The sequence below is a fragment of the Terrapene carolina genome, unplaced genomic scaffold (genome assembly GCF_002925995.2).
Source record: "Terrapene carolina triunguis isolate 2854851 unplaced genomic scaffold, T_m_triunguis-2.0 Scaffold16, whole genome shotgun sequence".
NCBI lineage: Eukaryota > Metazoa > Chordata > Testudines > Emydidae > Terrapene > Terrapene triunguis.
This window is the reverse complement of record NW_020664367.1, coordinates 27,942-53,167: the sequence shown is the minus strand read 5'-3', so window position 1 is coordinate 53,167 and position 25,226 is coordinate 27,942. Positions and strand designations below refer to the sequence as shown.

The 25,226-nt window shown below is 43.2% G+C and overlaps 1 protein-coding gene across 1 annotated transcript in view; it reads left to right on the top strand.

Moving 5' to 3' along the window:
- LOC112114689 (histone-lysine N-methyltransferase SETDB2-like) overlaps positions 1-19,672 on the top strand; it is a 100,607-nt gene extending 80,935 nt beyond the window's left edge. The window contains exons 21-25 of the mRNA XM_029910707.1: positions 5,066-5,124; positions 11,747-11,813; positions 14,151-14,273; positions 15,727-15,798; positions 18,663-19,672. Of these exons, the coding sequence (XP_029766567.1) occupies positions 5,066-5,124; positions 11,747-11,813; positions 14,151-14,273; positions 15,727-15,798; positions 18,663-18,799 (458 nt within the window). The 3' untranslated portion in view covers positions 18,800-19,672. The remainder of the gene's footprint in view (positions 1-5,065; positions 5,125-11,746; positions 11,814-14,150; positions 14,274-15,726; positions 15,799-18,662) is intronic.
- The last annotated feature ends 5,554 nt before the right edge of the window (positions 19,673-25,226 follow it).

Below are 25,226 nucleotides of genomic sequence, written 5' to 3'. Positions count from 1 at the left end.
GAAGCCATACACTAGCCACCTCGACAATGCTAAGGAAAGAGTCAATTACCAGCTTAGGAGGTGCAGAATGAGAGTTGAATGTGCTTTTGGTAGATTGAAGGGATGCTGGAGGTGTTTATGCAATAGATTGAATCTCAGTGAGAAAAATATCCCAATGGGTATAGCTGCCTGTTCTGTCCTGCATAATATCTGTGAGGCAAAGTGGGGAAGTTGCTGCCAGGAGGGAAGTGGTGGAGTGAGTTGGAATCTGCTGAGTTGGAATAGCCAAACACAAGGGCTAGTAGAAGACCTCAATGCAGAGCTATGCGGCTGAGGGAAGCCTTGAAAGAGCACTTAACAGTCAGGCACAGTAATGTGGCGTGGAGGACTGTTGTGCTGTACCTGGCCCTGAACTTTTGGTGGCTATTAGGAATTGTGTGGTGCTTGGTGTACATTTATGAATATAACACTGTCTGTTAATGCACCTAATAATTCTGCAGTACTCGCTGTACAATTATAATTAGTACCCTGTTTGTCACTGATCCTGAGTTCTGTCACTCTGTACAAGAACTAGTAGTGGGTGCTTTGAGAAGCAATAGGCATTCTGCAGCATGTGTTGTTAAGTAATAAAGATGAATTATTTACCAAAAAATAGATCTTTCTTGCATACCAAAAGTGGTGCAAAAAACCAATGTGCAATTAAAAAACAGAATAAAAATGGGGGCGAGGGAGGGAGAGATAGCTTAGTGGTTTGAGCATTGGCCTGCTAAACCCAGGGTTGTGAGTTCAGTCCTTGAGGGGGCCATTTAGGGGTGTGTGTGTGCGCCTATCAGGGACAGTACGTGGTCCTGCTAGTGAAGGCAGGGGACTGGACTTGATGACCTTTCAAGGTCCCTTCCAGTTCTATGAGATAGGTATATCTCCATATATTATTATTATGTCTGAAATAAATGAACATAATAGGGGAAAGAACGTTCATGGCCATTTTCATTCATTTTGGCTACATATACAGCAATCATAGCTCTCATCGGTGAGCGTATGTGAAGCTGTGGTTCCCCTTATTGTCCCCCAGCGTGTAGAGGTAGGCTTAGGGATGAAGCCCTTGATGCCATGTGGAATGTTGAGAGGTGTGGAGCAGGTGCTAGAATAGAGTTCTCCACTGACTATAAAGTGGGAGAGACTGTGACTGTTGGATCTGTAGGTCAGTAAGAGTGTGCAGCATTCGTGTTTGTTGTCAGAGATGCATCTTCTTCCACTCCAGGGCCTCTCGCCATACTGTCTGCAACATTCACCCTTCAGTCCCAGTGCAGCACTGGCTTGCAGGACCTCACTAGAATAGATCCGCCTGTGTCCTCTTCTTTCTCCTTATTATGGTCAGGCATTCTGTGTGGGTGGAGGGGGACCCCTCTTGGCCATAGCAGCAGCAGTTACAGATGGAACACCCAGAGGTATCATTGTATTTAGAGCCACAATGGGAAGTGAAAGTTAAGTTTCAGAACTCTTTCCCCTTGCTCCACTAAAGTTTTAAACAAGACATGCTTATTGACACTTCAGCCTTAATGCGCCTCTGCACAGCACCGCCCCTCCAGCCTGAGCGATGGTGCTGTGTGGCCCAGTGAGGGAAGGACTGGCAACGAGGAAGGAATCGTTCTGTTGCATGAAACAATAAAATTTCAGCCCATATTTCTATGAGTATGATGCAGGGTAATGGCACTGAGCACTGGTGCTACTTTCCATAGGCGGTGGTGATTCTAGCTGATATCTTGCTCCTGAGGGCAACAAAGACACAGAGAGCACAGCTGCTGCTGGTGTCCCTAAGCTATCCAGGCCCATACACTGCTAGCCTGTTTACTGCAATGGTGCCTGCCAAAGTCATTGTGGAGTGGCGTGGGGAAGAGGAAGAAATAAGGCAGCCATCCCCAGAAGCCTTTGGGAGAGGATTGCAGAGTTCTTCCATGAAAGTTTCATTGCGACCTCTCAGCAGGATTCAAGGGACATCCCTGTGTACACACACAAACTGCTCTGTATGTGCCCCTCTCCCCTCCTCCCCAACTAAGTCTACAGGGGAATGAAAAGCAGATAACAACTCTACCTCTGTTTGTTGTACCGCTACCTCTTCTAGTGTGAGCAAATTACTGAAAAGTCAACACCTGTGTCCTGCTACACTGGGGTTGGGTAGCATCTGCTCATTTAAACATTGTAATGGGACATGCGTTCACACACTTACCTGAGGTTCCTTCCCCGACATCGGGCTCACCCATGCTCAGCTGCTGGGATTGACTAGACTGCAGTGGAGTCTCGGAAAGATCCTCTCTTGTGGCATAGCTGAACCCCCAGGTTGCATGTCCCCCATTCTCCTTGCTGGGGGAACACAGCAGGGGTCTGTGTCTGGGGCTCCTTGGAGGTATCCAAAGTGCTCTGTGTGTGTGGTGGTGGTAGGGGTGTCTCTGCCAAATATGGCATGCAACTCGTTAAAAAAGCAGCAGCTCTGCAGCTCAGCACCAGATTTATGTTGGCCTCCCTGGCCTTCCGGTACGCCTGCCACAGATCCTTCACTTTCACACAGCACCGCTGCTGAGCCCTGTTGTACCCTTTCACCAGCATCCCCCGTGCAATCTGCTCGTAGAGGTCCATGTTTGTACGATTGCTCCATAGCCTCTTCTTCCCACGGGCCCAACAGAGCCAATGCCTCCTGTCTACTCCAGGCAGGAGCACATCTGGGGCATGTATCCGGCACGGTCAGTTGAGCAGCTGCACACAACAAAGGAGAGATGCAAGGTGTGCTCACCATGCTGGGCAATAAAGAAAAGTAATTTAAAAAATATGTAGAGTCTTAAAGGGGGTAGTGACTTCTGGTCTCTGTGACCCCTGGAGACTGGAGTTCACAACTGTGACCAGAGTGGTCAGTGTCAGGCATTGTGGGACAGCTGCTGGAGGGCTGTTAAGGGTGGACATAGGTTACATGGTGTTTACACTTGCATTGCATTGACCACAGTAGGTCAACCATGACTCAATGTTGTTTGGGGAGATGGTGTTACTGCATCCCCGTAAGGGGGCACTTATGTTGGTAGGACACAAATTTGAGCATAGACACATGCACAAATAGGTTGATGCAAGATGACTTAGGTCAAGTTAACTTCATAGAGTGTGACCAACCCTAAGAAACTGCTCCTTTTTTTTCTTGGTTTCTCCTGCATTTAGAGAAGGATTTTGTACATTCCTTGCAAGTAAACAAGATTGCATCGAAGACCATACTAAACTCCATCAATTCCTACTTCCAATGGGAACATCCTCAGGGCCCCAAAATTTTACTAGCCGCTCAGGTCAAAAAAGTGCAATAGTACCATTTGTTTGCCTGAGATCAGCCTCTTTCCCAATGCAACACTGCTGTAACTGATATCAGCAGAGGTGCTTAAGCTGGAGGCCTTCAATTTAAAAGGGGAGGGAGGCGGAGTGTTGTCCATGAGGGAGTCTTTGAAACATATTTCTTCCTTCACCTTGGTCTTAGATAGTTTGGAGCAATTGACCTGCAAAGAATGCTGAAAATTCTATCTATTTTCATTTGGAGGATGCAGTGAGAGTCATGTTTCTGGAAAAGGGGAAGTGCTTTTGTTTTTTTGTTGGGGGTGGCTCTGCTGATTTGTGTACATTTTGTTTTATGAAATTGTGTTTTTAATTGATGCCACAGGTGCTTTTATATTGTGTACTAAACCCAAATGAATATTCACCAAGTACTAATCTTGCTTAATTTGTGAGATCTGATGGGATCATACCACAAGATGGTATGGCTACAGGTCAATGAGGCACTCTTAGACAGTGGAGCACTCTTAGTGAACAGTACTTTATGTGCATGAGTGAACATTTTCAAACTTGGATGACTAAAGTTAAGTGCCCAAATAAATGATACAATTATTTTTAAACAGTTCTGAGTGCCCACAACTCCTTTTGAGTCAATGGAAGCTGTGGGTGCTCAGCACCAATGAAAATTGGGTCATTTAATTATATACCTAACTTTAGGCTCTCAAGTTTGAAGATTTGGCCCCACTGTATCAAGAATGGACCAATTAGTTCCTCCCTAAAGAATGGTGTATACTAGTAATACCTTCACAGATTTGACCACACAGGAGGCAGTTGATTCTAAAAATAAAGAGGGACTGTATAGCCTCTTTTTCATTTCTCTTTCCAGTTGGTGGGTTGGTTTGGTTTGTTTGTTTTTAGTTACTAGGGCCATTTACATGAAAACAGGATCTTTGTTTCTCAATACTTCACCTGCTCTTGCTGCTTATTCCTTGCCAGAAGTCATTATTCTCTGTTTTCCATGGTGGAATCACTTCCATGGGAGCTAGCATGATATCTAAGAAAGTCTGACACATTTTGGCAGCAAATACGAAGTGGGAGCAGGTGAACTTTCAAGACCAAAGATCTTGTTTTCATGTAAACGTTATTAAACACTTTACAAACAAACAAAAATCTGCCACACAAGTAAAATGGTTTCTGTATAGGATTTTTTTCCGAGTTTTTCAGGAAGTTGCTTGGTTAAAGTTTGAAAGACCACTGTATATGAGGTGATATATGCTAAATTTCTCAGAGTAAATTTACATGCACAAAATAGTTCTAGTCATGAGTTGTATTAAAATAAACATGGGTTCATTTGTAGATTAAAACTGCTTTCTGAACTATTTATAACAACTCTTATTTGAATTTTTTCTTTTTTTTAAATAAATCTTTTACTTCCTTCTGTTAGCCCTAGCTTGGGAGGGGTAATTTACTCTGCAGTGCAGAGTTAAAAGTCTGAAGTTTGCTTTATAATCAAATTAGGAGGAAGGAAATCCTAGAGGAAATGTACAAAGATTTACATGTCTTTTTAGGCAGCTCTAGTGATTAGGCAGTATTTTAGATTTCATGGAAATAATGTACATCCAGCTGAAATGTCAGAAAGTCAGGGAAGCTAAAATATACTGTGACTATTATCCAGAGTGTCTGTCTTTATAGTCCTCAGAAACAGAGATGTCAAAATTAAGTGTGAAATGATCTATCTTTTGTCTAAGAATGTTACATTCTTACAGAATTGTCTCTTGATTTCTAGATGCAGACAATAAGAGGAACAGGCATGGAATGAAATCTTCAACCTTCATGGAAAAAAGGGTAATTTGAATCCAATCAGTTTTATTTAAAACCTAAACCACCACTGTAGCTAAAGACATGGAGGAATCTACTTTGTGTTGTTACAAGTTTAGCTAGACTTCTGCAAGAGATTGTGTTAGCATATTCGAAAAATGGGAAGTCAGGCAACGACTTGTGCCTTGCGCAGGGCCGGCTCCAGGCACCAGCTTAACAAGCAGGTGCTTGGGGCGGCCAAGGGAGAGGGGCGGCATGTGCGGCAATTCGGGGGTGGCAGGTCCCTCACTTCCTCTAGGAGCGAAGGACCTGCCGCAGAACTGCCGCCGCCAATCGCGGCTTTTTTTTTTTTCTTTCCCAATTGCTGCCACCGATTGCGATCGCGGCTTTTTTTTTTTTGCTTGGGGCGGCAGAAATGCGGGAGCTGGCCCTGGCCTTGCGCACAGGAGCAGCCGCATTTCCTAAACAGTGGTTTCTCATTCCTTACTTCAGTCTTATAATTCCCTTGAAGCAATACGTTTCACATTCACAGTTACTTTGGGTGGAGCTAATTCCACCACCCCGGTGTCATCTGGTGCAACTGCACTGGAATTGTGGCCACTTAAACCAAGGGTGATTTTGGCCCCATGACTGTGATCTTGGCTTATACAGAAAGTTTTTTTTCTCCTGAGTTGTATTTCTTCTGTAAAGTACCAGGATACAAGAGAACACACAAGATGCCATGACATCATTGGCTGATATGACAGTCGGCCATACCAGAGCTCTAGGATTCTGAGGCATAGGGGAAAAGTGATTTTTCCTTAAACACAGAGGTCTTGCATGGCCAAATAGCGCATTACCACCAGGCCAGTATCGGGCGCAGTTGCATCTCTTTATTTTTAATAAGTCACATTGATTTCAACTAGCACTGCTTCATGTGAGAAACTACAACTATATGTGCAGATTTTAATTCTTAACATGAAGGTTCTCTCAACTTTGGACATTAAGACTGCGTCTGGACTCTCATGAAGGCCATAGGCCAAAACATGCCTGCATTTTTTGTACCTCTTGTAAAGCAGACTTCTAACTCCAGTTTATTTAGACTCTCAAGGTGATATCCTGGCTCCATTAAAGTCCACATCAAAACTCCCATTGACTTCAGTGGGGCCAAGATTCCACCCGAGTGCACGTCAAATATACATATATATGGTCTATGGGTATAAAAAGCTAAATGGAGCATCCAGCATCCTGAGTTGCACCCATGATTATGAAGATATTTAAAATGACAGGCCGTGCAGACTCATGTCTTGATACATTCGAAACATGAAAAATGTGGTGCTGGCACAGGAGTCTCATTGGATGCAGTGCACTGCCACACCGAGATCAGCGTTCAGGACAAAATCATAGCTCAGTCTTCTGGTTCTCAGCTGAAGAGCAGCACGCTGACTTCTAGAGAGCAGGATGCTCTGTGCATGGTGACATCCCCTCTAGCAGACAGGAGGAGAGTTACTAACTGTTTCCAGGGAAGCCATATCAAGCTTTCCTCAGCAGACGAATAGTTGCTACAACTCCAAGATCTTGAGGTTAAAGGCAGACCAAAAGAGGGTGTATGGAGAATCCACAGCTTTCAAAGTACTACTTTGATTGGTAGATAAGCCTATTGGGACAAATTAATCTCGGTCTGTAAATCCACTTAAATTGGAAAATTTCTTACCCATAATTTCCTTTCTGCTAGCGAGTCTCCCACAATTCTGAACACCTGGGCTGCTCCCTTCGTCTGTAGCTAACAGAGACAGATCAAAGTTTTGGAACCATTTGCTTTGGCCACACTCCCTCTGCTCATACTTGCTGGCAAATGAGTTATTCCAAAGCTGTCCCACTCAGCATCTGATCGTTTGGCTCATAAGAGTTGTGAAAGACACTGCTCGCAGAAATGGAAGTATCAATAAGACATTTTCCATTCTGCAGCCCACAATTCTGGATGTCTGAGAAGCAGGAGACAGTGAACAGATGTCAGGAGGGTTCTAGAAAAGGTCAGAAAGAAGAAAGGAAAAAAGGTATCCTTCCTCGTTCATCAGCTTTGCTGAAAGGGAAAAATTTCTGGGCCACTGCCTGCAGAACCTTCCTGCCAAAGGAAGCCTCTGCAGATGACAGGATGGCAAGCTGATAGTGCTTGATAAAGGTAGTAGCTATTGACCAGGTGGCTGCCTTGCAAATAGCCAATGTGGATGTATTTTCTCTTTCTGCCCACGCAGAGATCTTGTGAAGTGTGCCCTGACCCCTTCCAAGACTGGAATCTCTGATGTCTTTTTAGCCTCCACAATGCATAGCATAATCCATCTAGCAATGGAGGACTTGGAAGCTCTGAGTCCTTAGCATTTCAGGTGGGAAGATATGAATAGGGAGTCTGATCTTCTTGTGTAGTCTACTACTACTCTTAGATCCACCAGGTTTATTCTGTGAGCTCTTTCCTCCAGGCTCCAGATGCCTTGAGCTGTTTGGGTTCCCATGTGTGCTTCCCAGCACTCCAGGCTGGTGTCAGTTGTGAGAACCAGAGGATCTGGAAAGCGTATGGGCATACCTTTGTGGACATTGCCCTGGGCTGACAACGATTTTCAGGAGCTGAGCACCAGCGTCGGGATCTTTACTTGATCCTTCCAGTGTTATGGGAAGCGGTCACACACCTTTAAGATGAAGCTGTGATGGCGCCTGATGTGTGATTGTTCCCATGGAGTGACCTCTGTGCATGACACTAGGAGGCCTCACAGTTGAAGGCCCAGTGCTCTGGTGGGCCTCTTGCAGCTCCAGAACAATGTGGAAAGCACTGTCTCTAGTGATGGGTAGATCTTTGTTGTTAAACTCTCTATGTACATGCCCAGGTGACTTATTTTTGTGGACAGAGTCAAGGAGCTTTTCTTGACATTGATAACAAAGCGGTATGCTTGCAGGGGATTCAGCATCAGGGACGTGGCCCCGTGCTCTGTTGCCAGGGATGGAGCTTTGCTCAAGATGTGGTCCAGGAGAGGATACATGTAGACACTCTGTGACCTGAGTCTGGGTATGATTACCACCACCATCTTTGTAAGGACCCTGGGAGTCAAGGACAGGCCGAACGGGAACGGCCAGTATTGATAATGCTACCTGCCATAAGCAAACCTTAGAAATCTGTGGTGACACAGTCTGATAGGAATATGGAGGTATGCATCCACCAGATCCATTGAAGTCAGAAGATCCCTCTGGAACAGGGATGACAAAGTAGAGGCCAGGGTCTCCGTCCAAAACTTCATTTTCTTCATCCACTTGTTGCCTTTTGAGGTTGAGAATGGCTTGGATTGCCCCTGTGCGCTGTCGAACAATGAAGAAGATGGAATAATAGAACCCTGAGAATCTTTCTTCTGAGGAGATGCTCTCTATCATGCCTATATCTAAAAGATGAGATATCTCATTCTGGATCAGACTGTGCTTTCCAGGGTTGTTGGAGATGGGGGACTGGATGGGGAACAGATGAGGTAGAGCCCATAGCTCGAGGGAGTATCCCTAACTCACTTGTCTGTGATTGATACAACCCATTCCTCCAGGAAATGGGAAATTCTACCCCCTAGTTTCAGCTCTGGGCAGAGGCCTATGTAGTCTTTACCATAAAGAAGCTTTGGGAGGGGTGGGATTCCCTCTGAACTTTCACCTCAAACCTCGGTTCTGTGGCTTTCCTTTGGAGAACCTGCTTTCCCTTTGTTAGTATTTCTGTGAGGATGAAGGCTAAAAGGAGCATCTCTGTCTGAGGGCCAGTCTATACTCTCTCCTGAAGCCATTACGTGGCATCGGGAGAGACTGTTTGGATTTTGCCACGCTGTCTGACACTACTTCATCTAGCTTTTCCCAAAAAAGAAGGAAGTCTGTAAACTTGGCAGGTCATAGAAACCTGCTTTGAGTGGGTATCAGCCTTCCAGGTCAGAGCCATAGGTGGCACCTGGTTACTGAACATGGCTCTGGCTGAGAATCTCATTGCATCCATTGAGGCGTCACCTACAAATGCTGTTGCTGGGAAAACTCTTTAAAATAGAGCCAAAGTCAGGGTGATCTCTACCCTTACGGGTCCTGAGATCTTCCAGCCAGGAGAGAGATGTCCTTGCAAAGCTGGTGGCTGGTAGGGAAGCCTTGAGGGGGCTGAGGCCTCAAAGTCTTTTTTGAGAGTGGCCTCCATCTTTCTATCCGTGGGGTTCTTACGATCGGACTCCCCTTCTGAGGGGGTGACCATATATTTTACTTGGGATGCTACAGAGGTGTCAACCTTTGGTATTTCTGAATAGGGTCCTTTGGTTCCTGAATCTTATAGAACCTGAGGTCATTTTTGTTAATGTGAATGCCCTCATTGGGTTTATCCCATTCATCCCTGATCACTTCCTCAAAGGAGGAGTGTAGGGGAATTGCAGCTCCAGGGACGATTTTGAGGGGAGAAATTTATTCTGAGGCTTACTTGTGGGAGTCTGTTCGGGTTGAATCTGAATAGTGGAGACAACCTTGCTGCATATGGCCTCAAATTTTGGGGGGGGGGGGGGAGAGATCTTTGGTTTCCCTGGTCCCATTTGGTGTCAGAGTCCAACAATTCACCATCCTCAGCGAAGGAGGAAGATGAGTCAGGATTTGTAGCTCCTGGATCTTTTGTGCTTTTTCTTCCTCTCTTTTCCTTTCTTTGATTTCTTAACTTTTTTTGCACACTTTGAGAGCGTATGAGCTCTGTTGAGGCTTTGCTGGTCCTTTTGTGGCTAGCCTTCCTAAGGGACTGAAGCCCTCTCAAGAGAGCTCTCTTTGAGTCCTCCCCCAATTGGTCCGATTCCCCTAGGGAGGGGAGGAGGGGATACAATGCCAGAGTCCTACTAGTTGAATTAGGAAAGAGGATGGCTGTTTATGAGCCCTGCTTCTTTTCCCTGGGCACTCAGGACCCACTTTAAGATTTGGAGAAGGGGGGGGGGAATTTGTGGCCCCACAAAGGGGCCCTTTGGGACTTACCCCCAAATTGGCTGGCTAGGGTCCTCCTCATCTTCAGAGCCTCTTGCTGCTCTGCCCAGAGACTCCTGGTCCGTTTTCCCCACATCGGAGTTGCAGCTGCTCTGGTGCGTGCGGTACCCTGCATACCTGTCTGACTCATAACCCTGGGACCTGACCGAGTTAGGAACAGAAGGCTGGGTACAACTTACCATCGGCCAAGCCCAGGAAGGCTGTCTCACAGGTGGAGCACCATTTAGATTTGATTTGGTGCTTTTTAGGCTGCTCTACCATGCCTGAGAGGAGCAGAGGAGCCAGCAGGGAGGCACCACAGCGGAGGCTCAGGATGGGTTATGTCACCCAACTGAGAACAGGCCCAGGGAGGAGGGAAAGGCTAGAGAGGGAGAACACTGCTCACCACTGCCCTAAAAATAGCCAAACAGAACCCTGAAAAGAAGAAAATAGGCGGGAGGAACAGAACCACCATCCACACACTGCCATGGAGGCAGAGAATGTAGAGTGACCAGATGTCCCGATTTTATATATATATTTCTTATATAGGCTCCTATTACCCCCTTCCCCCCGTCCCAATTTTTCACACTTGCTGTCTGGTCACCCTAAGAGAATGTGGCAGCAAGCAGGAACAGAGGGGGTGTGGCCAATGCACGCTGCACCAAGACTTTGATCCCCCTCCATGAGCTGCACAGAGGAGGGCAGCAGCCCGGACGTTCAGAAATGTAGGCGACGCTGGGCTACAAAACAGTGGAATTACTCCAGGGATGAATTTGGCCCAATATGCATGCAGCGCTGCTTCCGCAGTTCTCCCACGTTAGAGTACTTCCGAAATGAATACCGACACAGGAGATAAGACGTAGAAGGGCTCCATATGCATTTAGTTAATTCAACGTAAATCACTTGTCACAGGACTAACCAGAAACACCTCCATGATCTGGAATAGTCCAAAGTGTAAAAAATTTTTCCAACAGCTTCATGCCTTTCTAACAACTTATCCACTTCTATGGATGTGTGGATTAAATGTTAGAATGGCACGTCTATTATACCAGCACAGCGCCTTATAAATTCACATACAGATCATATCGGTATGGGTTTATTTTGGTTATTCAGAGAGAACAGAACACTAACAATAGAAAAGGGTGGTGTTCAGTTTAGAGGGGGGTTTTTTTAGTCAGACTATTTTTGTTGCCTTTCTTTAGTTGTTTACTTTTTAATTGACTGTAAACAAACAGAATGAATGACTTTTTGAAAAACTGGGTATAACTATTTTAATACTGGCCGTTTTTCTCTCTCAGGCTTTGTGTACACTAGCACTGTTGTTGGCAAACCTTTCGTCGGCCAGGGGTGTGGAAAAAAAACACCCTGACCAACATAACTTTCACCAATAAAAGTGCCGGTGTGGACAGCGCTATGTTGGCGGGAGACACGCTCCTGCCAGCATAGCTACCGCTGCTTGTTGGGGGGTGGTTTTGGGAGCGCTCTCTCCTGCCGGCGTAGCGCGGCTACAGAGAAGACCTTACAGCAGCGCAGCTGCAGCGATACAGCTGTGCCGCTGTAAGGTCGGTTGTGTAGACATAGCCTTAGTAAATGTGGAAATAGTTGTTTTCTTTCCTCTAAGCAGTAAACGTCCCTACTGGTATAAACGTACAGTGTTTTGTTTTGTTTTCAACAGAGCACAGAAGAGACAGCAGCAGAAAATAGTTTACGACTTTTAAGGAAAAAACATAACAAACACAAAGGTTTGACAAATAATTAATATTACCACCACGATTTGATGCTATAATAAATTGTACTGAAATGGCCAGTGTGAGGTCAGGTCACTTCCTAGCAGCTGAATCACAGCTTTACTTTTCCTTTTTTTCTCAGTCGGCCAATTCTCTGCGCGCTGGCAAGAGAGTGGGGTTCTGATTTGCAGAACAGCTGTGTGATTTCAAAATAATTGTGCAGGAAGCAAATCCCACTGCTTTGGCTGAGGGCCATTATTATCCAATAAGAGTCAATTATTCCCCAGTGGTTATATAATCCCTTTACCCTGAGTGGCTGCTGGTCTCAGAACTCCTCATCCGTAGGCCCACAGCAAACATGGATGGCTAAGCTTCTGCCCCCGCCCCTCCCTCCAGATATGAAATGAGATTACATTTAGAAAGGAAATTTACTCTTAGCTGGAAAATTAACATTAGCCTCCTTTAAAGGGGAAGGAGGAACAGGCAGTAGAGTTATTGAGAAGGCTGGTGTGACATGGGTTAGTGGGGCCAGAAGTTGAGGTAACCATTGTAGGGAATATTCATAAGTTATAGAACACATGCTTAATTCTGCATTTGTTAGAGTGTTACAAAGGGGTAGGTGGGTCTTGAAAGTCACCAAAAAAATGTGTTACCTAATTTATGAACATCCCCTTAGTTGTGGCTAGGAAGATGTGGAGACGAGGCCAGTAGCCAGTTAAGAGTACAGGTGAGAGGATGTCAAGCCCATTTCAGTACAAAAACTATTCAAAGATGTTTCTAGTTACTGCTGGTTGATAACCTGCCCCTCAAAATGTTTTAGGCCACCATGCAGTTACCTCAAAGGGAAGCACAGTCTTTGAATAGTGGATGTACACTGTATTATAAAATGCATTGTAACGTGTGTGTTTTATTTGATTTATCTGTTGTAATTGCATCTTTCTGTAGTAAAGCAAGTTGTCGAGCAGCCTGCTTAGTAGTTAGCGTTCCTTTCCAATGTTTTATACTGCACAAAAAGCATTGTTGTAATTACCCATTGGGATTACTCTTCCAAATAATGAGAGAGTTTGTATTAAAGAGGCAAAAGTGGCATTTACCTACAGTGTATGGGTGGCTAAATTCAGTGTGCTTGAAATACATTACCATGTATTTTTTTAAAAAATTATACCACTCTGTATTACTGCTATAACTGTACTTCAACGAGCAGAAGACCCTCATAGAAAATGCTGGAACATTTTATTTATATATTATAGGATATCTGGTATAAGCAGAGCTGTACTTTCTTTCTCGCAATGTCCCATCAATAACAAAATTATATATAAATTAGTTTTTTAACTCTGACACTTGCTCCTGTAATTTATTCTTCACCTGCAGTCCTAATTCTTAGAGCTACATCCTCATAATCCTCTTCACAATAACTAACTGATGTCAAAACCTAAGATCCTGATTTGAAGTGGGGGGGAAAACTGCAGGAACAAATAATCCTGTAAAAACAGCCTGTTTTCATGAAAATGTCCTGCGAAAGAAACAAACCCAGAGTGAAGAGTAATTTTTTGGTTTTGGCGTGTTCCCCAAAGTTGCCCAGGTGTGCTCAGCAGCCCTTTTAATCGAGGACCCATGCTTTAATAATGGGATTTGTTATACCTTCTCCTGAGGTCTTTACTCAAACCCTTCAAATAAAGAGACAGTTTATCTTTTTTCAACACAAAGGAGGTTCACACTTTAATACAAAGTGTACACATGTCCCTCCTTTCAAACACCCCATTTATTTTAGCATAATTGATGACTGTCCTGAGACAGACTGGGAGAAAAACATGGGTACATATATTTTCCTAGTTTTCCAACAGCCGCAAAGTTGCCATATAAAGTGGACCTGCAATAAGGCAAGTGAATTGCTGTGTCATTTGGGAGATCCATGTTCAGGAACGGATACTGTTCTTCAGCCAAATCCTGTTCAAATTGTTCCTTATTAGAACGATTTCTCCCCCTTCCTGATCAAACCATGCACCAGCATTAAGAGAGGAGGTAGTGAAAGCTATCTGATTTACCAGACTGAGAGATTCATGAAGGAATATGAATCTAATGAAGGATTGTGGTGACGCACTTTGCCTGCCTGGAATTGAGAGGGGTTTATTACTGGCACTGTGCCTATTGGCTTCTGACCCTTTCAGTGCCTCATCTGAAAGGGTTGAGGAGGTAGAATTAGAACCATTAGTTTAGCCACGTTCAGTCACATTTAGGAGAGCGCGAATAGGAGCTGCTACAATTAGTGTAAAGGACTTTGAGATACAATGAACTACAGTATCTGTGCTGAGACACAATTTCAGTAGAAGTGTGTGTTCTATATTTTAACAGCAAGAATAGACTTTCTTAGGAAGTGCAAGCAGGCTGGACTTCTGGATGGCATATTTAAAGAAATGCTAGACACACTTCACCTTGCAAAGGAAAAACTGATGGATGACACCACTTCAGAAACAGGTACTGTGAACAAATAGGAACTCTGCTTCGGACAGATTCTGAGCTGAGCCATTTAATTCTTGGTACCTTTAACTCGGGGTCATTTTCACCTTTTTAGAGCCCTAAATGGTTTGGGTGTTGGTTACCTAAGAGACCATCTCTGGCTTCCTTTGCTATACTACTTCAGTAGGGTGTTAGTGGCATGGGGGCAAGGAGCTGTTAACAAGTCATTCTCTGTGAAAGCGCCTCAAGTCGGGACTTTGTTAAACAAGCCCCTTCCCCCAACATATACACACAGCTTAGTCTGCCAGATCCCAGGGATGCTGCAAGATGTACCAAGCATTTTAAGAAAAGAGTGTTTGAAGGGTTGTGAAGATTTTATCTGGACTGGGGTTGTGTTTTAGTTCATCACAGAGGGATGAGCAATCTATACAGTATATGAAAAAAACTGCATAAGAATGCATTGAGTCTTGTAATAGATTATTTAGATTAACATTAATTTAAAATATATTGGGGGTTCTGATATAGCTACAGTACTTGTACAAAACACTGTTCTTGAAGCAGTCAACCCAGCTTAATAATCTTATGGACAAAGCAACATTAAAGAGAATTTCAAATTTCACTCTGTGGGATTAGCCTTCTCAGTTTTCAAAATATAGCAGTAGACTATCCTTTTGGGGATGAAGGATATTAATGTAGTCAACACTGTTAAGGAAAGAGAAATAACCCAATTAACTAAATCTCCCAAATAAGAGAAGAGGTTTTTGTATAGCAAAAATTGCCAGAAGTAATAAAAAAAGTACTTATTCACATCTTAGAATCTCACAGCACCTTGTAAACATGAATTAAGTAATCCTGTGAACACCCATGTGAGGTGTGTAAGCATTATCTGTGTTTTACTGAGAGAAAACCTGGCACTAAAGCTTAATTTAATGATATTATGTTAATAAACAATATTTAAGGATGCTACAAAGTCACTTCATGCATTTAGAAATGTAAACAATTTATTAGCGTCTTCGACTGGGCACTTTCATGTCATGTGATTTGCAAATAGCAATTAAATTGGCTTCCAGCCACTTCTATCATCTGGCACATGGTCCCAGAGGTGACCAATAACTAGATTTTAAAATTTATTAAATACATTACATGAACTTGGTTACCAGACAAACAGCTCCCATTTAAATGGATCCCTATTAAAGGGGTGTAGACTGTATGTAAAACACAATGAGGATCCCATTTATATTTTATTTTCCATAGGAAATTAGTGAAGTAAAATTGTGAAATTGACACTTCTTCCTTGGTATAAAATGGGAGAAGGGAGATTAGTATTTTTCCCAGCATTCTAGCTTTCTGAGCTTAAAAGCCTCATAACTGAAACAACTGGTGTAGTGTACAGATGGGTAGTTACCATTGGGCAATTTTTAAGTTCTATGTTAACATGTAACAGTAAATCAACTTTTTTTTCAACCCCTAGAATACGAGGAAACAGTAATATCACTTTTTGACTGTAGCCTGTTTGAAAATATACTTACAAATGTTCATTCAGGTATGTAAATATATATATGCTACTATATAAAGTAACCCTCCCAAAGGAGTAGTTATTAGAATTAAGGTTATTCTTCTGATGGTTATGGTATAGTATCAGTTTAAAATCAAAGCTTTCTTAATGTTGTACGAACGCCCAGGTGAAATCATTGGCATCACTATCCTTAGAAACATAATATTGCACAGGTTTGTCTGTCTTATTTGAATCAGGACAAGAGGGTTTTCTATGGTTTTAACTATTTGAGTATTAAGAACCTCATATGACTTCTTGACTCAGCGGACCCTGCCTCTCTCCTACATGATGCGCTGATATCACAGGATTTCCCAATGCATTGTTTCTTCTCCTATATATCTCCAAGACCCCCACTCAGCCAGTCATTTTAGACAGAACTCATATCTTTCAGATTTACAGTTTAAACAGGCTCTTCTCCTTCCGTGATTGCAACAGGTAGTTCAGGGAGCTCCACCCACTTTAAATGGTACTTATTCAGAAGTCGTGCAAACAGTAAGATGCTTTGAAAGAAGTCTAAAAACCAGAGGGAAAGGAAAGGAATGAAAATGGGGGAAATTAAGAGGAAGATAGTTGAGAAGGCAGCTGAAGTGTATTGGAAGGAATATGTTCCCCTTCTGTTGTGTATTTGTTAATGTGTTTACAGAAACAACCAGTTTTGAAAACAGCATATCAAGGAGAAGGGAGAATACACTGTTGTGGATTTTGGGCCAAATTTTTCAAAGGAGTCTCTGCTCAGTCTCTGTTTGTGCATGCACAACTTTGCAAATGCCTGCTTGCAAACTTTCTGAGCACTGATACCAGTGTGCTTTGATAACAAGATGATAGATGCTTTGGAAATTAGAGCTGGAGCATGTGCATCCAAATGAAGGCTGCTCTTTGAAAATTTGGCCCTTTCCCCTGCTTGTCCTTCAGTGTTGACTTTATGGCATTCTGAAACAGCCATGGAAGTCATGAGAATATACAAGCTACATCTGACTGCACAGAAGGGAGTATTTTTCAGTCATAGCTCGGACCTAGGGCAGCAGCCAAGTCTCTCTTTAATAATTTGATGGTCTGATTTGCAGAAGGGCTGAGTACAGTAGCGTAGCTAGCAGGGTTCAGGGGAAGCGGCCGCTTCCCCTGATCACATTTCCCAAAAGTGGCGCCTGCGGAACGGGGCCGCAGGCTGGCTCCCGGCGCTCTGGGCGGCCGGCGGAACGGGGCCATGGGCTGGCCTGCTGACTCCTGCCTCCCGCCGCTCCAGGTGGCTGGTGGAACGGGGCCGCGGGCTGGCTCCCGGCGGCCGGTGGAACAGTGTGGATAGGGAAGCGGGGCGGCCCTGCGCATGCGCCGCTCCATCTTTCGGCGGCATTTCGGCGCATGCACAGGGCCGCCGAAATGCCACTGAAGGACCGGCGCCTTTTTTCTCCGCCCCTCCTCCTCGGCTGCAACCCTGGCTACACTACTGGCTGAGTATCTATAAATCCCATTGAGGTAAATGGAAACTGCAAGTGTCATATATATTAGGCTACCACTGACTATAAATAAAAATTTTGTGCCTTTTAAAAAAAAAAGTTTAGGACTTTTAAATTAACCAGGTATCTTTACCCATAACTAATTGGTCAGACCCAGTAATTCAAAACGAGCAGCCATAAGCATTTTTTCCCCAATTGAGCTAAATGACTTTCCCACTTTTGAGGTTTGGAAGCATAAGAAAACACTCTACCTCTTTCTTAAAATTGAAATTATTGTGTGTGACATAATTGACTTGGTTGAAGCTAGGAACTTCAAGTTTATCTTTTTGTAGATCTCATTGATGGGGGTGGGGAAATCAATTCAAGTTCTGAACAAAATCTGGTCAGTAACTTTAAGGTTGTGAACACTTAACCATGGCACTTTGCATGTTCCTAAGAACTTTTCTGTTCATTATTAATGCAGGGCACTTCCCTTAGAGACTCTTTCTTTAGCAGCTTCCTTAAATGCATGAAAGACTACCCAGTCTTGACTCATTTATTACCATTAAAGATCAATATGAATCTGAGTGCACTGTGACTTATTTGCTTCCCTTTTAAAAAGTCAAGGAAATGTAAATGCAAAAGATAACATGACAGCAGTGTCAAGTGAAAAATGAAGTTACATTCCAGACATTTTAAAGTTGAATTTGCAATTGTACCTTCACCTTGTACATGTTCCTTTGAAAAAAAGTGTATTTTTAATGATGCAGTGGACTTTATACAATAGAGGTATCAGTTGTATTGTGAGGTACAGATATATTTGCTAACTTCAAACATTCAAAGTTACTGAACTGACTTTCCTCAAACATGTCAGTTTTTTAAAACCTCAGATCTACAAAACAATCCAAGTTTTAAAGGAAGCTGTTTTAAGCATTTAACATATTTAAAGATGGCATGTGTGGCCTCAGCAGTTGAGTCCCTAACAAATGGATCCTGAAAATAGAACAATTATTCTCATGTACAGTGTTAGCAACTTGAAATATTCATAACCTAAAAAAACACGTTTTTAAACCTGGCTTGATTTAAATCTCTCAATATGTTACTATAATTTCAGATATGACAGAATAATTTCTGATGGAACAGATGCACAAATTATTCCCCCGCACCCTCCTCCACAATTCTATAACTCCAGTGCTTAAACTAATTTTGCTCAAATGAAGTAAAATTCCACCTTGTGGTAGAGACCAAGCATAGTAGTAGTTAGCCTAAGGAATTTTATTTGAGAAAGGTATGGAGATTTAATGTGAAGTCACAATTCTTACTCTAGCAATAGAGTGATACCTGTGGCTTTAATAATTTGAATGTGCATATATTTATGTTCTTTACTGTGAATTTTTTTTTTTTTTTTTATTATTATAGGAACAGAGGAAAAACTTCAGGAGCTTCTGGAAACCCGGAAAAGACTGGATACTCAGATTGAGCTACTGCAAGATTTAAAAGAAGTAATTCCTTTCCAGGAAAATATAGCTAGTGCATCTAGTTCAGTGTCTGAATAACCAATACTTCTCTTGATATCAACTTCCATATTAAAGATTTTCTACTGACAGAAACGGCATCTGGTCAGTGTATAAAAGTGACTTTCAGAGATAGGGTGCACAGAAAAACAATTGGGTGTTTTACTCATATTTTATACCTCACTTTTGCAATAACTTTATTTGTCCTTTTCCTTTTTAATTTTTACTGTGGCTCAAGGAGTGATAAACACTTAAATTTAAATACCTTCCGTACAAGCTTTTTTTAAATACTCCACAAGCCACTTTTTAAAATCACTCCAGTTGCGGCAGCCCCCTATCATGTGATGTGTCTGATTCAATGTCTGCTCATCATAGCAGACAAAATCATTATTAAAAATTGTTAAGGCTTTCCAAAGAGGAATTTAACAAGACTTGCACTTGAAGAAGCAGAAGGTTTTTTTAATGAAATTTTCTCAATTTACGGTGTGTTAATGTTTAAGTAGTTCTGTTTTAACTGCAATGGTGAGAGGTGGTGTCCATTAGTTGCTTGCAAACACCTGAGGCTGGCTGGTGGTCATCCTCTGAAAAATCATTCTATGTAAAATAGTTAGGAAGTCAAATACTGCAGTAAGAACACTTATGGCTTCCATGTGTTATTTTGTCTTATTATATTAAAATTGTTTGAATACAGAAAAGCAGTACATTTAGTTACAAAATTGCAAGTTAATGAAAAACTTGACAATAAAATGTTTTTGTAAAGAAAGTTGTGTATTGAAGAAAACTAGTGACAAAATCAGTTTATGCACCAAAATACTGTTTACAGTACAGCCTTGTAGGTTCTCACTGCTAATCCACAGCCTTGCTGATTCTCACAAAACCCCTGGTTTTGTCATACTTCATAGCTCAGCTCTAACAGAAGAGACAGTACAATAGGAGATTCATATGGGGGAGGGATAGCTCAGTGGTTTGAGCATTGGCCTGCTAAACCCAGGGTTGTGAGTTCAATCCTTGAGGGGGCCACTTTGGGATCTGGGGCAAAATCAGTACTTGGTCCTGCGAGTGAAGGCAGGGGGCTGGACTCGATGACCATTCAAGGTCCCTTCCAGTTCTAGGAGATGGGATATCTCCATTATATATATATATATATATATATATATATAAAAGATTTTATTATTCTTAAATATACTAAAGAACCTTTGGCTGCTGTACTGTGAAATAAATGAAATTAAACTACACTTAAGAAACTAAGTATATTTTAGTGCATTTAACACTTCACTTACTATTTTACAATGTTAACAAGGCACTCTGTCATTAGTGTAAATCAATAGTTCTATTGCATAGCTCTACTTGTTGCCTGTAGACAGCCAAAATATGACTTTTCCAACCCCTCTTTCTGACCACTCTGGTCTGCCTGTCAGTGACAGTTGCTGTCCAGAGAGCAGCCACCCTTGTGCTGTCCCTAGGGCTTGCTTTTCAAGTCCCTATCACGGGGTCCGCTTGTATGTTCAGACATGTCTCTCCCTTGGTGTCCCTCATGTGTCCGTATGCAGCAAGGCAAGGTTTTATTAACTACAATTACCTTTCGTCAGGATTTCCATTTGGGTGGCAGAAAACCCAAGAACAATGATTAATGGCGGCCTTTCAAAGGCTTAATTAATTTCCCCGCTGCCAGAGCCTTTTGCTGCATTGGGAATGGCTCCGGTAGCAGGACACTACACTACTAAAAGTAGCAATGTAGACGGGAGCAGCACTGCTGGGCAGAGAGAGGCATGTAGGGTTTATACCCTAGGGTTCAGGCGTGTAGGGCACTCTATTCACCTAAGCTGTGCCTCACCATCTACACTGCTATTTATACCTAGGACCCGACCCAATTCACAGCCAGGAAAAACGGGTCACAGACTGTGACATCTGGTCTTTTGTGTGTTTCTACCCTATACTACACAGATTTCATGGGGGAGGCCAACATTTCTTAAATTGGAGGTCCTGACCCAAAAGGGAGTTTCGGGGGGGGGGGGGGATCACAAGGTTATTTTAGGGAAGTTGGAGTATTGGTACCCTTCTGCGCTGCCTTCAGAGCTGGGCTGACGGAGAGCGACAGCTGTTGGCCAGGTGCCCAGCTCTGAAGGCAGCGCCCAGACAGCAGCAGCATAGAAGTAAGGGTGGCAATACCACACCCTCCCCCTACAATAACCTTGTGACTCCCTCCCACAACTCCTTTTTGGGTCAGGACCCTATAATTAGGGTCTGGGGATTGGTCCTACTTTGAGCAGGGGGTTGGATTAGATGACCTCCTGAGGTCCCTTCCAACCCTGATATTCTATGATATGATGAATTACAACTCTGAAATTTCAGATTTAAATAGCTGAAATCACGAATTTTACAATTTTAAAAATCCTATGACCACGAAATTGACCAAAATGGACCATGAATTTGGTAGGGCCCTATTTATAGCCATGCTAGCTGGGCATGCAGTGTCTCTACATGCCGCTATAAGTGTAGAAGTACAATTAATAAACACCCCTAAGCAGGGTTTGTCATCATGAACTACAAATTGTGGACAGAGGGCCCAGACCCTTTGTCTCAGGAATAAAATGATTTTTCACTGTAGGCAACCCTTAAGGAAACAGTCAATTACTCCTGATTCCAACAATGGAGAGTAACTAGCCATAATCACAGTTTATTACATAAGAACGGCCATACTGGATCAGACCAAAGGTCCATCTAGCCAAGTATCCTGGACAGGGGCCAATACCAGGTGCCCCAGAGGGAATGAACAGAACAGGTAATCATCAAGTGATCCACCCTGTCACCCATTCCCAGCTTCTGGCAAACAGAGGCTAGGGACATCATCCCTGCCCATCCTGGCTAATAGCTGTTGATGGACCTATCCTCCATGAATTTATCTAGTTCTTTTTTGAACCCTGTTATAGTCTGGGCTTTCACAACAGCCTCTGGCAAGGAGTTCCACACATTGACTGTGCGTTGTGTGAAAAAATACTTCCTTTTGTTTGTTTTAAACCTGCTGCCTATTAATTTCATTTGGTGACCCCTAGTTCTTCTGTTATGAGAAGTAAATAACACCTCCTTATTTACTTTCTCCACACCAGTCATGATTTCATTGACCTCTATCACATTCCCCCTTAGTCGTCTCTTTTCCAAGCTGAAAAGTCCCAGTTTTATTAATCTCTCCTCATACGGAAGCCGTTCCATACCCCTAATCATTTTTGTTGCCCTTTTCCAATTCCAATATATCTTTTTTGAGATAGGGTACACACAATATTCAAGATATGGGCATACCATGAATTTATATAGCGGCAATATGATATTTTCTGCCTTACTATCTATCCCTTTTTTAATGATACCCAATATTCTGTTTGCTTTTTTGACTGCCGCTGCACATTGAGAGGATGATTTCAGAGAACTATCCCCGATGACTCCAAGATCTCCTTCTTGAGTGGTAACAGCTAATTTAGACCCCATCATTTTATATGTATAGTTGAGATTATGTTTTCCAGTGTGCATTACTTTGCATTTATCAACATTGAATTTCAGCTGCCATTTTGTTGCCCTGTCACACAGTTTTGTGAGATCCTTTTCTATCTCTTCGCCGTCTGCCTAGGACTTAACTATCTTGAGTAGTTTTGTATCATCTGCAAGTTTTGCCACCTCACTGTTCACCCCTTTTTCCAGCTCAATTATGAATATGTTGAAAAGGAGTGGTTCCCCAGACCCCTGGGGAACACCACTATTTACCTCTCTCCATTCTGAAAACTGACCATTTATTCCTACCCTTTGTTTCCTATCTTTTAACCAGTTACTGATCCATGAGAGGACCTTCCCTCTCATCCCATGACAACTTACTTTGCTTAAGAGCCTTTGGTGAGAGACCTTGTCAAAGGCTTTCTGAAAATCTAAGTACACTATATCCACTGTATCCCCCTTGTCCACATATTGTACTTGACCCCCCCTCAAATATTTCTAGCAGATTGGTGAGGCATGATTTCCCTTTAGAAAAAACATGTTGACCCTTCCCTAACAAATTATGATCATCTATGTGTCTGACAATTTTGTTCTTGACTATAGTTTCAACCAGTTTGCCTGGTACTGAAGTCAGGCTTACTGACTTGCCGGGATCACCTTTGGAGCCCTTTTTAAAAATTGGCGTCACATTAGCTATCCTCCAGTCATTTGGGACAGAAACTGATTTAAATGATAGGTTACAGACTACAGTTAGTAGTTCTGCAATTTCACATTTGAGTTCCTTCAGAATTCTTGGGTGAATACCATCTGGTCCTGGTGACTTATTGCTGTTTAATTCATCAATTTGTTCCCAAACCTTCTCTAATGACACCTCAATCTGGGACAGTTCCTCAGATTTGTCACCTAAAAAGAATGGCTCACGTTTGGGAATTTCCCTCACATCCTCAGCCATGAAGACTGATGCAAAGAATTCATTTATTTTCTCCGCAATGGCCTTATTGTCCTTGAGTGCTCCTTTAGCATCTTGATCGTCCCGTGGCCCCCACTGTTTGTTTAGAAGGCTTCCTGCTTCTGATGTACTTAAAAATTTTTATGCTCCACCTTTTTGAGTCTTTGGGTAGCTGTTCAAAATCTTTTTTCCTAATTATATTTTTACACTTCATTTGCCAGAGTTTATGCTCCTTTCTATATTCCTCACTAGAATATAACTTCCACTTTTTAAAGGATGTCTTTTTACCTCTCACTGCTTCTTTTAACTTTGTTGTTTAGCCCCGGTGGCTCTTTTTTGGTTCTCTTATGTTTTTCCAGTATACATTTAAGTTGAGCCTCTATTATGGGTGTTTTTGAAAAGTTTCCACGCAGCTTGCAGGGATTTTACTTTCGATGCTCTACCTTTTAATTTCTGTTTCACTAACCTCATTTTTGTGTAGTTCCCCTTTCTGAAATTAAACACTACAGTGTTGGGCTGCTGTGCTGTTTTCCCTGGCACAGAGATGTTAAATTTAATTATATTATGGTCACTATTACCAAGCGGTCCAGCTATATTCACCTCTTGGACCAGATAGGACTAAACGAAGACAGGGCCGGCTCTAACATTTTTGCTGCCCCAAGCAGCAAAAAAAAAAGCGCCGCCCCCCGAGCCCCCCCGCCGAGCGCCGCGCACTTCAATCTCTTACCTCGCAGCCGAAATCTGGCCTCCAGGACGTCTCTCCTACCCTTCCCTATGTCATTGGTACCTACATGTACCACGACCACCGGCTTCTCCCCAGCACTTCAGATAAGTCTATCTAAATGCCTGGAGAGATCCACAACCTTCGCCCCAGGCAGGCAAGTCACCATGCGGTTCTCCCGCTCATCGCAAACCCAGCTATCTATGTTTCTAATGATCGAATCACCCATTACTAATACCTGTCCCTTCCTAATATTCTACCACCATCAAATATTCCTTATTGACACTAACAACTAGCTCGTACTTGAATAGTCAGGTGTAAATATGTGATTTTTTTTTTTTTAAGAACAGGTTTTTCAGTGTCTATGCTCTCCAGGTGGGCCTGCCTGTTCCCCAGGCCTTGGCTCCTGCAATATTGTCCAGGCAGCCCAGCTCAGAATCTTCTTTCTGGTAGGAGTACTGGACAACCATAAGGCCAGAATAAGACAGACAGACAGACAGACACACTTTAAAGGGAAGCTGAGATTCTGGAGCCCAATTTCTGGCTGCAATATACAGAGGACCTGGCTCATAACACTGGCTGAAAAAATGGTTACTAACCCGTAACTGTTGTTCTCGCGATGTGTTACTCCTTTCCATTCCAATGTAGGTGTGTGCTCTCCCAGAGCACCACTGCTGGAAAGTTTTTCCCTCAGTAGTATTCGTCAGGTCAGCTCTGGTGGCCACTGGCGTCGCACTGGTATGTAGGGCCTGCCGATCCCTCTGTTCCTTCTTGCCGGCTAACTCTGACAGAGGGATGGGGGAAGAGGGGGTTTGGAATGGACATGAACACATCATCTCTAAGAACAGTAGTTATGGGAGGTTAGTAACCATTTTTTCTTCTTCGAGTGCTTGCTCATGTCCATTCCCATGTCGGTAACTCACAAGCAGATGTAGCGGGAGGGTTCAGAGTTCACTGACAAGCAGATTGTAGCACTGCTCTGCAAAACCCAGCATCGTCTCTAGCCTGTTGAATGATGGTGTAGTGAAATTCGAAAGTGTGGACTGAGGGGGAGCAGTGCCAACCAGTGCTAGTGAGCGGTGCCAGGAGGGAGCGGACTGGGGTTGTGCCATCATGGCTGGTTTCCCCTTCAACATTTTCTGAGGCCTTGTACCTGCAGAAGTCTTTCCCATCAGTGCCACTATTGACAGCTCCCATATGACCAGGGACATTGGCACCAGTAGCACAAGTCCCTCGCCACCACAAATGCCTCTGGCATTGAAAGTACCGGCAGAGTTGTAGGGCCTGGTGCCTCCCTCGTGGCGGAGAGTCTTTTGGCG